This window comes from Macaca nemestrina, chromosome 18 (genome assembly GCF_043159975.1).
Source record: "Macaca nemestrina isolate mMacNem1 chromosome 18, mMacNem.hap1, whole genome shotgun sequence".
Classification (NCBI taxonomy): Eukaryota; Metazoa; Chordata; class Mammalia; order Primates; family Cercopithecidae; genus Macaca; species Macaca nemestrina.
The window spans coordinates 71,432,497-71,446,679 of record NC_092142.1 but is presented as its reverse complement, the minus strand read 5'-3'; the positions used below and the strand labels follow the sequence as shown (position 1 = coordinate 71,446,679).

The following is a 14,183-nucleotide window of genomic DNA, read 5'->3' as shown; positions in this document are numbered from 1 at the left end:
GTGATCTTGGCTCGCTGCAACCTCCACCTCCCAGGTTCAAGCGATTCTCCTGACTCAGCCTCCTGAGTGGCTGGGATTACAGGTGCCTGCCACCATGCCTGGCTAATTTTTGTATTCTAGTAGAGACAGGGTTTCACCATGTAGGCCAGGTTGGTCTTGAACTCCTGACCTCAAGTGATCAGCCACACCTTTGGCCTTCCAGAGTGCTGGGATTACAGGCATAAGCCACTGTGCCCAGCCTAGAAAGTTCCATTTTAAAAATGGCATAGTAGTTGCATAAACCCTATATACATCTCTCCTATACTTGAAATATCTTTAGATTGCCTCTAGTACCTAATATAGTGTACATGCTACGTAAAATAGTTGTTATACCAGTTTGTGGCTTTCTGTGGGAGACAGTCTCACTCAGAGGGTGGTGGCACAATCATGGCTCATTGCAGCCTCACTCCTGAGCTCAAGCAATCTTTTCACTTTGGCCTCCTAAGTAACTGGAACTACAGGTACATGCTACCACGCCTGACTCTCCTCCTGTATTTTAAGATGTGTGTTATTTTTTATTGTTACTTTTCCAATATTTTCATTCTGGGGTTGGTTGAATCTGTGGATGCGGAACCTGCGGATACAACATTATAAACTGAACCTACCTATTTTAATTAGTAATTTTGGAATTCTAGATCATCAGAATGATCAACCATGATCAAAATCTTGCCACTTTCACTGCTTAAATGGCAGGTTTTTCCTAATTCTTTGTCACTTCCATTGTGTCACTTTTTTTTGTTTTTGAGACACAGTCTCACTCTCTTGCCCAAGCTGGAGTGCAGTGGCACAATCTCAGCTCACTGCAACCTCTGCCTCCCAGGTTAAGGTGATTCTCCTCCATCAGCCTCCTGAGCAGCTGGGATGATAGGCGTGTACCACCACACTTGGCTAATTTTTGTGTTTTTATTAGAGATGGGGTTTCACCATGTTGGCCAGACTGGTCTTGAACTCCTGACCTCAAAAGTGATCCGCTGTCCTCAGCCTACCAAAGTATTGGGATTACAGGTGTGAGCCACCTGGCCTTTTTTTTTTTTTTTTTTAAATAGACATAGGGTCTGGAGTGCAGTGGCATGATCGTGGCTCACTGTAGCCTCCAACTCCCGGGCTCACAGAATTCTCTCTCAGCCTCCTGAGTGGCTGGGACTACAGGTGCATGCCACCACACCTGGCTAATTTTTATTTTTTGTTTTTAGTAGAGACAGAGTCTCACTGTGTTCCCCAGGCTGGTCTCAAATTCTTGGCCTCAAGCAGTCCTCCCCTTCTTGGCCTCTCATGGCTTGAACCAACTTACCTTACACTGTTAATGCACTTTCAAAGGGCCATTGAGAAGCAGAGAATCATGTTAATCTGGCCAAGCACAAGAGCACAACCTTCGTCCCAGTGTCCTTTGCCAATAAGATTAAGGACACAAGAAGTGAGGAAGGAGGGACTGAGTGCTTAGGAAAGGGCAGATTTCTGAAAGCAACAGCCATGTAAATGCTGTGTGCATAGGCAGTACCTTAAAGCAGAAGAGCAAACGACTGACATTTTCCCCCTTTCCAGTGTGCAGTCTACAGTAGGGGGCTGTTTTCCTAAGGACTCCAATTTTCCTTGTTCAATATATTAAATAGAATTCTGTGAGGAAACAAATTATTTTTACCTCCTCTTGGTGAGAAATTCCGATCAGGAGACCTACAACAGTCACTGCTGAGCTGAAAAATGTCCGGTAGTCAGAGATGCTGCATCCAAACAGCAGGTTAAACTGAACAGAGGGAGAAAGGCCAGTTAGTACAAGCCAAGCGCACATCTTTCTGTCCTGAGGTGCCTGGTGATGTGGCCAGCATAGAACCAATGGAACAGAAATAAATTCCTTGTGGCCAAATTATGCCAAAAGAATAAACTTCCTTTGTAATAACATAGTGTTTCCATAGAAATTTATTTGACCTTTATATTACCATGTGAGCTAAGTTTTATCCCCATTTTAGAGACAAACGTGTGGGTTTAAATCATACCAGTTAAGTATGGAACTAGAACTAAACCTGGCTTTCCTACTCTACCACCTCGGGTTTCTGTGTTGCGACCGTTTCTATGGGAAGCGATGCGGTTCTAAGACCACAGCACACGGAGGAAAGACAGCAACGTGGGGGCTTACGGCAATGGCATAGCCTGTCAGCAGGATTAGGATGATCAGCAGAAAGCCCACCACCTCGTCCCAGGCTCGGCTCAGTGTCCTGCTGATGACCCGCAGCCTGGGGCTATGACGCAGCAGGTTCCATAACTGAACGGTTGCCAGCAGAACCAGGAAGCCCACAAGGTAAGTCGCAGCAGAGTTCACTTTTACTGCCTCGCGGAAGCTGATAAACCTGCACCAAGGAAAGCTGACAGTTACTAAGCAGGAAGCATGCGCCTATGCCGCAGTTTCCCCAGCGTCCCTGCTGCTGAGCGCGGCAGCCCTGAGTCCTGTGAGGTCAAATGCTTGTTAATGTGAGAACTGCTTTCTAGTGTGGCCTCCTGTGAGTTGTGGATATGGGAATAACAGAAGGCCACGGATTATTCAAGTGGTCTACCCGTTGCAGATTGCACTGGGAGCTGTGCCGAAGAAACCTTAACATATGACCTCTAGCTGATTTCTTTATTCCAAATTCATCCTGGGAAGCAAAACTAGCCTCCTGCACTGCTCTGAGCCAAATCTCTCCTCTCAAAAGATTAACTCAGCCCAGAGAGAGGAGCCATGCTGCTGGTCTGCTTTCTGTGGCACACGAATCCTGTGTTCTCTGCTGTACAGGATTGATGTAATAGATGCAATAAAGCTTAGAACAAAATGATGGATGGTAGACTAGAGGTGAGGGGTGTTGCTCAGCAATTAGGCTTTGTTTTGTGAGAGATACATTCATAATTTTAGGTTGCAGCAACCAGGTTACTCGGAAGGAGCCCCACAGACACTAGCAACTGGTGCCCTGCACAGATCCGCTGTGCCTGCATAAAACTGCTCTCCATAAGGCCTACTTGAAACAATGCCTCAGGAACAGTTACACAGGTCACTGCCCAGGCTGTTGGCCACTGATGTAAAGGTTAGCAAAGCACCACTTGGCAACACTTGGCATGGGAAACATAGATGTTCCTCTCCATGGGAAAAACCAGAGAAAGTGCCCAAAGGGGCAGCAAACATCTCTTAGTAAGGATGAGTGAATGGATGAACATCCCTATCCAGAAAGCAGCTCCCTTTGCATTTAAAGGATGGACTATGTGTTGTGGTTTTATTTAAAGGATTATTTGTCCTGCGTTAGGCTTTATGCCTTCACCAGAGGACAAAATAATGACCAATTCCAGGTCTTTCTGAAATTTAGATGCATTATCCTTAAGCACATACCTAAGCACTAATGAAGACAGAAGAGCTCTTCAATGTGACCAGCAGTTAAATGGCTTCTAGTTCACTGTTATCTCTGCTGTGGACATGAGTCCATGTTCTATTTTAACTCTAATATTATGCAAATACAGATCTGGTAGGGCAGTGAAGGAAGGGGAGTGTGAAAGAATACTTGTGTATAACCGGGAAACTTCAGCCATGAGGTAGGAATATGCTGTGCCCCTCAGGCTTCCTCTCACCTGTCCCGGTCATCGTGGTATCGTGCCATGTTTTTCCTAAGTAGAGAAATACTCTTCATGTCAAGCCCCAGGATGATGAAGCTAATGAGGATTATACTTGTGTCCAGAATGTTTCTTCTCCCAGTGAAAAACCTCCACTTCTGCCGTTTCAGCCGACAACCCTAAACATAGACAGCAGAGTCACTGTTGCTTGTCTGAGAGATTAACTAGGTCTCTCCCTGCTCAAGCGTGATGAACGCAGCTGATGTCTATGGGCAAAGCACACTGCCAGGCGTTTATCAGATCTCACTTGGACAAATGGGCTATGGTCTTAGTTCAGCTCTGTAGTCTTCAGAAATGCTGCTTACAGAAAAGTTATCTTCGAATACAACTTCCATTGGATACATTTCTTCTTTTTCTTGGAGATCATAAACTGTCACTTAAAAATAAATACAAAAGTTTCTTTCTTTGAGACAGGGTCTCGCTCTGTTGCCCTGGCTGGAGTGCAGTGGTGTGATCATAGCTCACTGCAGTCTCAACTTCCCAGGCTCAGGCTCAAGCAATCCTCCTACCTCAGCCTCCCAAGTAGCAGGGACCACAGGCACATGCCACCATGACCAGCTAAGTTTTTTTTTTTTTTGTAGAGACAGAGTTTTGGCATTTTGCCCAGGCTAGTCTCGAACTCCTGGCTTCAAGTGATCTGCCCACCTCGGCCTCCCAAAGTGCTAAGATTACAGGCGTGAGCCACCATGCCCAGCAAAGGTTTCTAAATTAGTTATCGAGCCTGAGAATGAAGAAAAAAATACTGTGTTTGGCTTAAGGTATAAATATATTTTCTTCTGAGTGTAATCATCTGTATTTTTCTTTTTTTTTTTTTTTGAGATGGAGTTTCGCTCTTGTCACCCAGGCTGGAGTGCAGTGGTGCCATCTTGGTTCACTGCAACCTCTGCCTCACAGGTTCAAGCAATTCTCCTGCCTCAGCCTCCCGAGTAGTTGGGACTATAGGAGCCCGCCACCACTCCCAGCTGATTTTTGTATTTTTAGCAGAGACAGGTTTCACCATATTGACCAGGCTGGTCTTGAACTCTTGACATCAGGTGATCCACCTACCTCAGCCTACTAAAGTGCTGGGATTAAAGGCGTGAGCCACTGTTCTTGGCCACTTTTTTTTTTTTTTTTTCTGAGACGGAGTCTCGCTCTGTCACCCAGGCTGGAGTGCAGTGGCCAGATCTCAGCTCACTGCAAGCTCCGCCTCCTGGGTTTACGCCATTCTCCTGCCTCAGCCTCCCGAGTAGCTGGGACTACAGGCGCCTGCCACCTCGCCCGGCTAAGTTTTTGTATTTTTAGTAGAGACGGGGTTTCACTGTGTTAGCCAGGATGGTCTCGATCTCCTGACCTCGTGATCCGCCCGTCTCGGCCTCCCAAAGTGCTGGGATTACAGGCTTGAGCCACCGCGCCTGGCCTTTTTTTTTTTTTTTTTTTTTGAGAGGGAGTTTTGCTTGTTGCCCAGGCTGAAGTATAATTGTGCAATCTCAGCTCACTGTAACCTCCACCTCCCGGGTTCAAGTGATTCTCCTGCCTCAGTCTCCTGAGTAGCTAGGACTACAGGCATGCGCCACCACACCCAGCTAATTATATATTTTTAGTAGAGACTGCATTTCTCCACGTTGGCCAGGCTGGTCTCAAACTCCTGACCTCAGGTAATCCGCCTGCCTCGGCCTCCTAAAGTGCGGGAACTACAGGCATGAGCCAATCATTTGTATTTTTGAGTGCTTGCTCTTTGTTCATCATACTTGCTTGGTATTACTTCATATAGGGCTAGTAAAACTACAAAAGTACTATTTCTTTTTTTTTTTTTTTTTTTTTGAGATGGAGTCTCGCTCTGTCGCCCAGGCTGGAGTACAGTGGCTGGATCTCAGCTCGCTGCAAGCTCCGCCTCCCGGGTTCACGCCATTCTCCTGCCTCAGCCTCCCGAGTAGCTGGGACTACAGGCGCCCGCCACCTCGTCCGGCTAGATTTTTTTTGTATTTTTTTTAGTAGAGACGGGGTTTCACCATGTTAGCCAGGATGGTCTCGATCTCCTGACCTCGTGATCCGCCTGTCTCGGCCTCCCAAAGTGCTGGGATTACAGGCTTGAGCCACTGCGCCCGGCCAAAAGTACTATTTCTATAGACTTAATTCTTTAGCTCCTGAAAATTGAAAGAGCCACTCTATTTGGTAGGAAACCAGTTAACCTTTAACTGAATTCAGGTTTCTGAAAAGGACCAAAATTATAGCCATAACTCTAGTAACACATCATTGTAGAGCTTCCCAAATAAAATGTGGCAACCTTTATTTCTCACATCTAATACCATCATCATCATCATTATTTTTGAGACAGGGTCTTGCTCTGTCACCCAGGCTGAAGCGCAGTGGCGTGATCTTAGCTCACTGCAACCTCTGCCTCCCAGGCTCAAGCAATTCTCCCATCTCAGCCTCTCGAGCAGCTGGGACCACAGGTGCATGCCACCACACCTGGGTAATTTTTGTAGTCTGGTAAAGATGAGGTTTTGCCATGTTGCCCAGGCTGACATCTAACATTATTGACTCACCTGTTTGAAGGCATAGTAACAGACTAGTAGATAATAGATGACTTGTGAGATGATAGACCAGGCAAAGCCCTTCTTTGACATCTGAAGGGAAGTGAAGCTTTCCAGTCTCACAGAGGTGAAGAAAGCACCTGAGAATGACAAAGAACACCTGGAGTCAAGAGTCTAAAACTTTTGCCGTCTTCTTGTTAAACTTTGTCTTTGAATAACCCCAACTCTTCCTGTATCATCAAATGTTTCTGAGTCTCAGTGCTCCACTTAGTATTTCCTTTAGAGCTGTCATGAATATTAAATGAGATAATGTATGCAAGGCTATTGGAGAAATACTGGTTTTACAGAAGTCAGTAGTGGGAAAGATATGCCGTTGACCCTACCTTGAAGGGAGGTGTTGGTGGCTTAACAGCTATTATAGATGTTACCCTAACCATGTCAGAATGGCTGCAGAGAGAAGTTTAACACTGATACCCCATGAGTGCTAATGGTATCCCATGGATACTCAGTCATTTACATAAGGATAGACTAAAAGGCTTCACCTGGAAGGACATTGAAAATGTTGACATTTATAAAATCATGAAAGGTCTTGTGAATATAAACCTTTCATAAAGCTTCAAAATATTAGTGATGGCAGCAGCACCCTATCTGGAGTGGCTGCTGCCATGACACTGGCTGCAGTGGGCGAGGTGTGGCCGGGGCGTTGTGCTCTCTTGAGCCGTGGGAGCCAGTAACAGGTGGGAACCCTGCCCCCTTCTGAGGTGGAAGGTTGGGAGCCCCACCCTCCTGGGTGCAGCTGCAGCCGCCCAGCCACAGCTGCAGACCCGAACATCCCTGCACTCTTGGGGGCTCAGGAAGCACCCCCTGCCCCTGCAGGTTCAGAAGTGCCTGCTTCTGCTGCATGGCCTGTCTGCACTGCCAGCACCTGCTCTAATTTTGGAGCAAAGTTTTGGCCAAGCCTGGGCGCTGTCATGAGCCAGCTGGATATGTGTGCCCTTGGGGCAGTGCTGACAAGTAGCCCCCTACTGCCTCGGCCCTCTCCAAACTTTGGACACAGACGAGCATGGGAGGATGGGAGGCTGGGAGGGTGAGGGGGCACTGAGGGCAGCTTGGCATGGACCTGCAGGTGCCCCTTGGCACAAACAGCCTGGGCACCATGGGTGACATGGATGGTGGCAGGAGGCAGACAGGCTCCTGGGCAGAAAGGGGCGGGTCCCCAGTAAAGCCCCACCTTTAAGCCAGGGATGGCCTGAAGCCTGGGGGCTGGGCTGCCAGTTCTGGAATCTGCCAGTTTCACCAACTCGAATGAGAACTTATGGCAGTTTTTCTGGGCCCACCCATGGCTGCCCAGGGACCAATCAGCACACACTTACTCCCCACTGAAGCCCATAAAACCTCCAGACTCAGCCAGACTTGGGCAGATGGCAGGATGACTTGCCTGCAGATAGGAGCTACCATTCCAGGTCTCTCCGCTGAGGGCTACACAAACAATGGGACGACCTGCCTGTCGATAGGAGCTACCAACTCCAGGTCTCCTGAGAACTGTCTTGTCACTCAGTGAAGCTCCTCTCCACCTCTCTCACCCTCCAGTTGTCTGTGTACCTCATTCTTCCCGGATGTAGGACAAGAACTCGGGATCTGCTGAGTGGTGGGACTAAAAGAGCTGTAACACAAACAGGGCTGAAACACACCCCCTCGCTTGCCACACTGCAGGCAACGAGAAGGAGAGAAGAGCTGTGGCTCTTTGCGGGAGTCCAGACCTACAGGCTCCCTGAGCCAGGGCTGTGACACCCTCTTTGGGGCTCTGTGGTTCCCAGCATCTCCAAGATTCTGGGCACCATGGCACTCCTCTCGTTCAGACGTAGGCACCCACAGCAGAAACCACGTGTAGTACATCTGGTCCAGCTTCAGCCTTTCAGGAAGCCGGCACCTGTGCCAGCACATAGAGCTTCCCACCTCACCACAGCAGCCAGTGTGCCTGGCTGTGGGCAGTGGCTGGACCCCGTGCTTGCTCATCCATATATCCCTCACTGCTCCGTGCCTGGCTCTTTCTTGGCAGGTGTGGGATCCAGGCCAGTAGCAGGAGCCGAGAACAGGCTGCCAGGCCAAGTGGGCAGAACAAGGCCAGTGGGTGCAAGCAACACTCAGGCAGAAGGTGCTGCAGGCCACAGAGCCTTCTGGCTGGCAAAGCAACACCCTAAGGATGCTGTGACATTAGAACTAAGATGTACCCCTTGTAGGTAAAAAAGACATTTAAGAACAAAAGGAATTCCTATTTCACCTAGCAAGCTCTCAAGACTGGAACTTTTCCCATGTTTATTTTATTTTATTTTATTTTTTTTATTTTTTTTATTTTTTGAGACGGAGTCTCACGCTGTTGCCCAGGCTGGAGTGCAGTGGCGCGATCTCGGCTCACTGCAAGCTCCGCCTCCCGGGTTCCCGCCATTCTCCTGCCTCAGCCTCCTGAGTAGCTGGGACTATAGGCGCCCGCCACCGCGCCCGGCTAGTTTTTTGTATTTTTAGTAGAGACGGGGTTTCACCGTGTTAGCTAGGATGGTCTCGATCTCCTGACCTTGTGATCCGCCCGCCTCGGCCTCCCAAAGTGCTGGGATTACAGGCTTGAGCCACCGCGCCCGGCCAACCCATGTTTATTTTAATCCCTGTCTATATTTTGTTAGTAACTAAAAACCCCGTGAAGACCCTCAGGAAGCCTTTATGCTTCATTAGAAACAAGCATAAGAGAAGCGGTCTACTCTGCAGGTCTGAGAGGAGAAAAACTCCTGATTAGGAGAAAGACGTGATGGAAATGGAAGGATACTTGTGAGCCAATTCTGGGAGAAAGAAGAAAGCGAAGAAGTTGGATTAGGACAGACATCCTGTGAACGTGGGGGAACTGAATGGACCAGTTTAACTCCAATCTCTTACAAAATGCCACTATAATGGAAGTGAAAGGATAAAGTAAAAACTTCAATAGATGAAGAAAAGGAGGGCAGATGAGAGCAACAAACTGCTGGAAGCTGAAAAGTAGAGGAATCACATTGACTTAGCAAGTTCAAGAAAGCTGAAATCTAAGGCAACTGTACAGGAAACCTGGAAGCAAGCCCATTCTAACCACGAAACCCTGAAAAGCCTCAGAAATTGCAGGCATCAGGTAGTTCTGAAGGTAGAAGTTCAGATGGAACTGAAAATAGCATCAACTGAAAGTCAATATATATAAACAACAACTAGATTCCAAATTTCCTCCCTCACCATTCACAACCAGATATTTGCTACCCATCTTGCCTTCTACCACCCCACAACTAAAGGTTTGTTTCCTAGTGATGCTGAATGAGAGAATCTGGACTTGGGGGCACCAGCTACATCTGACAGTAACGGTTTACTGGAAAAGGAAAAGTTTACATGCTGCATAGTGAGACACTTCCCAGATCCCTTCCCTCAACTCACTCTGATAAGTATAATAGGCTCATACTCTCAAGGTAGGAGTTTGGAGGGTCTTTAAAAACTGACTGCCTAAAAAGAGAGACTTACATACCAGTTGATAAGCTCTATGCATGGGCATAGAGCTTTTTTTTTGAGATGGAGTCTCACTCTGTCACCCAGGCTGGAGTGCAGTGGTCGGATCTCAGCTCACTGCAAGCTCCGCCTCCTGGGTTCAAGCAATTCTCCTGTCTCAGCCTCCCGAGTAGCTGGGATTACAGGCATGCGCCACCACGCCTGGCTAATTTTTGTATTTTTAGTAGACATGGGGTTTTGCCATGTTGGCCAGGCTAGTCTCAAACTCCTGACTTCAGGTGATCTGCCTGCCTCGGCCTCCCAAAGTGCTGGGATTACAGGCGTGAGCCACTGCACCCAGCCAGGCACAGAGCTTATAATTAGCATTTATTTGCTTTTTATTGCCCTTTTTTTTGGTAGGGGGGGGCGGGATACAGGGTCTGGCTGTCACCCAGGCTGGAGTACACGGGTATGATCTCAGCTCACTACAACTTCCGCCTCCCAGGATCAAACCATTCTGCCACCTCAGCCTCTCAAGTAGCTGAGACTACAGGTATACACCACCATGCCAGGCTAATTTTTATATTTTTGGTAGAGATGAGGTTTCACCATGTTGCCCAGGCTGGTCTCGAACTCCTGGGCTCAAGTGATCTTCCTGCCTTGGCCTCCCAAAGTGCTGGGATTATAGGCTTGAGCCACCACACCCAGCCTGCCTTTCTTTAAAAGGATGGCCAGGCGCTTGAATCTCTAACGTTGAAAACTGTAGATCAAAAACAACAAATCAAAAAAGGAGTTCAGAAGAATTAGAGACAGTAAAGGATCAGAAGGAAAGAAAACCCACTGTAATATACCAGAGTTAAGAGGATATTGCATCCATAAAAGAACAATAAGAGACTATGGAAAAAACATGAGAACAACAATTTTGGAAATTAAATATTATAGAAAGAATAAATAGTTTAGAAGATAAAAATTAAAGTAATATTGCAGATATTAGACGAAAAAGATGAAAAACAGAAGCAAAAATATAAGAAAATCAGAACTCCAGGAGTTATAATGTCAAAATGCTGGAAAATCAGAAAAAGTGAACAGAGAAAATGGAGAAGAAATTAACAAAGAAAAATGAAGAAAAGTTCTCAGAACTTAAGGACACGTTTCCAGATAATAGAACATTCTATGACATTCTTTTTTTTTTTTTTTTTTTTTTTTTTTTTTTTTTTTTTTGAGTTGGAGTCTCGCTCTGTCACCCAGTCTGGAATCTGGGCTCACTGCAACCTCCACCTCCTGGGTTCAAGTGATTCTTCTGCCTCAGCCTCCCAAGTAGCTGGGACTGCAGGCGTAAGCCACCATGCCCAGGTAATTTTTGTATTTTTAGTAGAGACAGGGTGTCACCATATTGGCCAGGCTGGTCTTGAACTCCTAGACCTCGTGATCCACCCACCTCGGCCTCCCAAAGCGCTGAGATTACAGGCATGAGCCACCGTGCCCGGCCTCTATGATATTCTTTCATAACCCAGATGACAAAGAAAAAAACCTAAAAACTTTTGGGGTTGGGGACTGGGAATCAGAATGCCAGCATAATACTTTTTAACACTAACATGAAAAACTAGAAAGCAATGGAGCTACACTTTTCAAAACTCTGGCCCGGGCATGGTGGCTCATGTCTGTAATCCCAGCACTTTGGGAGGCCAAGGTGGGCAGATCACTTGAGGTCAGGAGTTCAAGACCAGCCTGGCCAACATGGTGAAACCCCATAAAATATGTAAATACATAAATTGTAAAAATAAAAAAATCAGCCAGGCATGGTGGCGGGCACCTGTAATCCCAGTTACTTGGGAGGCTGAGGCAGGGAGAATTGCTTGAACCCAGGAGGCAGAGTGTACAGTGAGCCGAGATGGTGCCACTGCACTCCAGCCTGGGTGACAGAGCGAGACTGCATCTCAAAACTAACAAATGAACCAAAATCCTGCAAGAAAGAAATTATATACAGATAAATTAGAATCTAAAGTGATGGGAGAATAAAAACACTTTTGGAGATGTAAGTCTCCAACAAATTTACCTCCCTTGTACTCTTCCGGGAAGTGCCAGAGCATGTGCTCTAGCAAAACGAGCAAGTAAGCCAAGAAAGGAAGACATGGAATCCAGAAGACAGGGAATTCAGAAGACAGGGAATTCAGTAGAGGAGAGAGGTAAAGATAATCCCAGGGTAATGGTGAAGGGAGAGTCCTGGAGAGCCGTAGAGCAGCCTAGAGAACAATCAATCCAGACTGTACCCAAGAAGGAGGGCTCCAGGGAAGGTGTCTCCAAGAAGATAAAATGATAGTTTACATGATGCTCTAAGAGAATGAGAGATTTCTACTTTTAGGAAGAATTTGGAGATTAATCGGTGACAGATACATAGAAAATTAAGCAAATTTTTAAAAAAGTAATATTCTAGAGAAAACAAAAGGATGTATAAGAAAGGAAATCTAATCATAATATACTAATGTCTCATCTTTGAAAAACATAATGGAAATGCTCAATATTAAACTAAATAAATTTTATTACTATGTTGGGAGAATGAGAAAAGATCAAAGATGTGTATGTGTTTGAGATATATCTGGGTGTAAGAAAACTACCTCCGGCTGGCTGAGGTGGCTCACGCCTGTAATCCCAGCATTTTGGGAGGTTGAGGCAGGTGGATCACTTGAGGCCAGGAGTTCAAGACCAGCCTGGCCAACATGGTGAAACCCCATCTCTACTGAAAATACAAAAATTAGCTGGGTGTGGTGGTGGGCGCCTGTAATCCCAGCTACTCAGGAGGCTGAGGCAGGAGAAAGGCTTGAGCCCAGGAGGTAGAGGTGGCAGTGAGCTGAGATCACACCACTACACTCCAGCCTGGGAGACTGAGTGACACTCTGCCTCAAAAAAAAAAAAAAAAAAATTCATCCTAACAGAAACAGGTAACACCTAAAACTGAAAATTTATGAAATAGACAATAATCTTGTTAATTTTTTTTTTTTTTTTGAGACAGAGTTTCACTCTTGGTGCCCAGGCTGGAGTACAATGGTGCAATCTCAGCTCACTGCAACCTCTGCCTCCTGGGTTCAAGCGATTCTCCTGCCTCAGCCTCCCGAGTAGCTGGGATTATAGGCACCTGCCACCGCTCCCGGCTAATTTCTTTGTATTTTCAGTAGAGATGGGGTTTCGCCATGTTGGCCAGGCTGGTCTCGAGCTCCTAACCTCAGGTGATCCACCTGTCTCAGCCTCCCAAAGTGCTGAGATTATAGGCGTGAGCCACCATGCCCGGCCCATGTTAATAATTTTTAAATTCTGAAAGATCTTGTTTAAAAAAACAGAAAGTAGCCTTTGGGGAGTAGGAATGAGGTAGGGATGAACTGAGGACTCCTGTTTTTCCCTTGAACTATTTGACTTTTAAAGTTATATTTAAATATAATAACTTTAATTAAAATAATATATTTAAATTAATGGTATAAGACAGAGAAAGAAACTGGGACTTCTCCTGAGCTACTCAGGTGTCTTAGTCCATTTTGTATTGCTATAAAGGAGTATCCAAGCCTTGAGTAATTTATAAAGAAAAAAGGTTTCTTTGGCTCACAATTCTGATGGCTGGCAAGTTCAAAATTGGGCGTGTGCATCTGGTGAGGGCCTGAGGCTGCTGCCACTCATGGCAAAGGTGAAAGGGAGACAGCCTGTGCAGAGATCACATGGAACGAGAGGAAGCAAGAGAGGGGTGGGGGAGATTCCAGGCTCTTTTTAAACAACCAGCTTTCTTGGGAACTAATAGAATGAGAACTCACTTACTCATGAGGGAGGGCATCAATCTATCCATGAAGGATCTGCCTCCCAGGACGCAAACACCTCCCATCAGGCTCCACTTCCAACGCTGGGAATCGAATTTCAACATGAGGTTTACAGGGGACAAACATCCAACCCAAAGCACAAGATCATAGAGAGTGGAGAGGAGAGAGAGGCCTTCATACCCACATCACTGGACTCCAACATCAGGATCACAACACAGAATAGGTTCACATTAGCATTGAAGACCACAAACTCCACAAAGAGGCCTTTTGTGCGTTGGTCTAGCCAATTCCTCTGTTCAAGATGCTGTAGAACTCTGGGTAAACAGAGGACAGGGTCAGCCCGTTTTCTCCAATACTGCAAAGGGGGAAAATATCCTGATGTTTCAAATATTACTGTCATATACCAGGTAAGATGTTACATTTCCCAATCTACTTTTCCTATGAAATATTTTATGATTACTAATGCCCAAACTTTCACTGGTATTAAATTTAGTAGACCATAAAAATGAAAGTTTTTACAATAGTATTCACAACAAGGTTAAATATTCAGGAAAATATACTTGGCATTTCAGGTCTGAAGTAGAATTTCATGCTATGACAAGTATTTCTACTTGAAGTATTAAATGCTACTCTTGACTACCAGCTGTTCAGTTTTGGGAGGTAGGAGGAATATAAATGTCATTATTCATTTGGCATTGTTGTTTGTGAA

General features: G+C 46.1%; 1 protein-coding gene across 8 annotated transcripts in view; it reads right to left on the bottom strand.

Moving 5' to 3' along the window:
• LOC105491548 (polycystin 1 like 3, transient receptor potential channel interacting) overlaps nucleotides 1-14,183 on the bottom strand; it is an 88,881-nt gene that overhangs the window by 4,203 nt on the left and 70,495 nt on the right. For 4 of the 8 annotated variants that reach the window (XM_071084866.1, XM_071084867.1, XM_071084869.1 and 1 more), the window contains 5 exons: nucleotides 13,655-13,788; nucleotides 6,195-6,322; nucleotides 3,625-3,785; nucleotides 2,171-2,381; nucleotides 1,679-1,780 (listed from right to left, as the gene is read on the bottom strand). In XM_071084866.1, the coding sequence (XP_070940967.1) occupies nucleotides 1,679-1,780; nucleotides 2,171-2,381; nucleotides 3,625-3,785; nucleotides 6,195-6,322; nucleotides 13,655-13,788 (736 nt within the window). Of the gene's footprint in view, nucleotides 1-1,678; nucleotides 1,781-2,153; nucleotides 2,382-3,624; nucleotides 3,786-6,194; nucleotides 6,323-13,222; nucleotides 13,558-13,654; nucleotides 13,830-14,183 lie in introns of those variants that run through there. The other 4 variants (XR_011616563.1, XM_071084870.1, XM_071084871.1 and 1 more) reach the window with 4 other exon arrangements.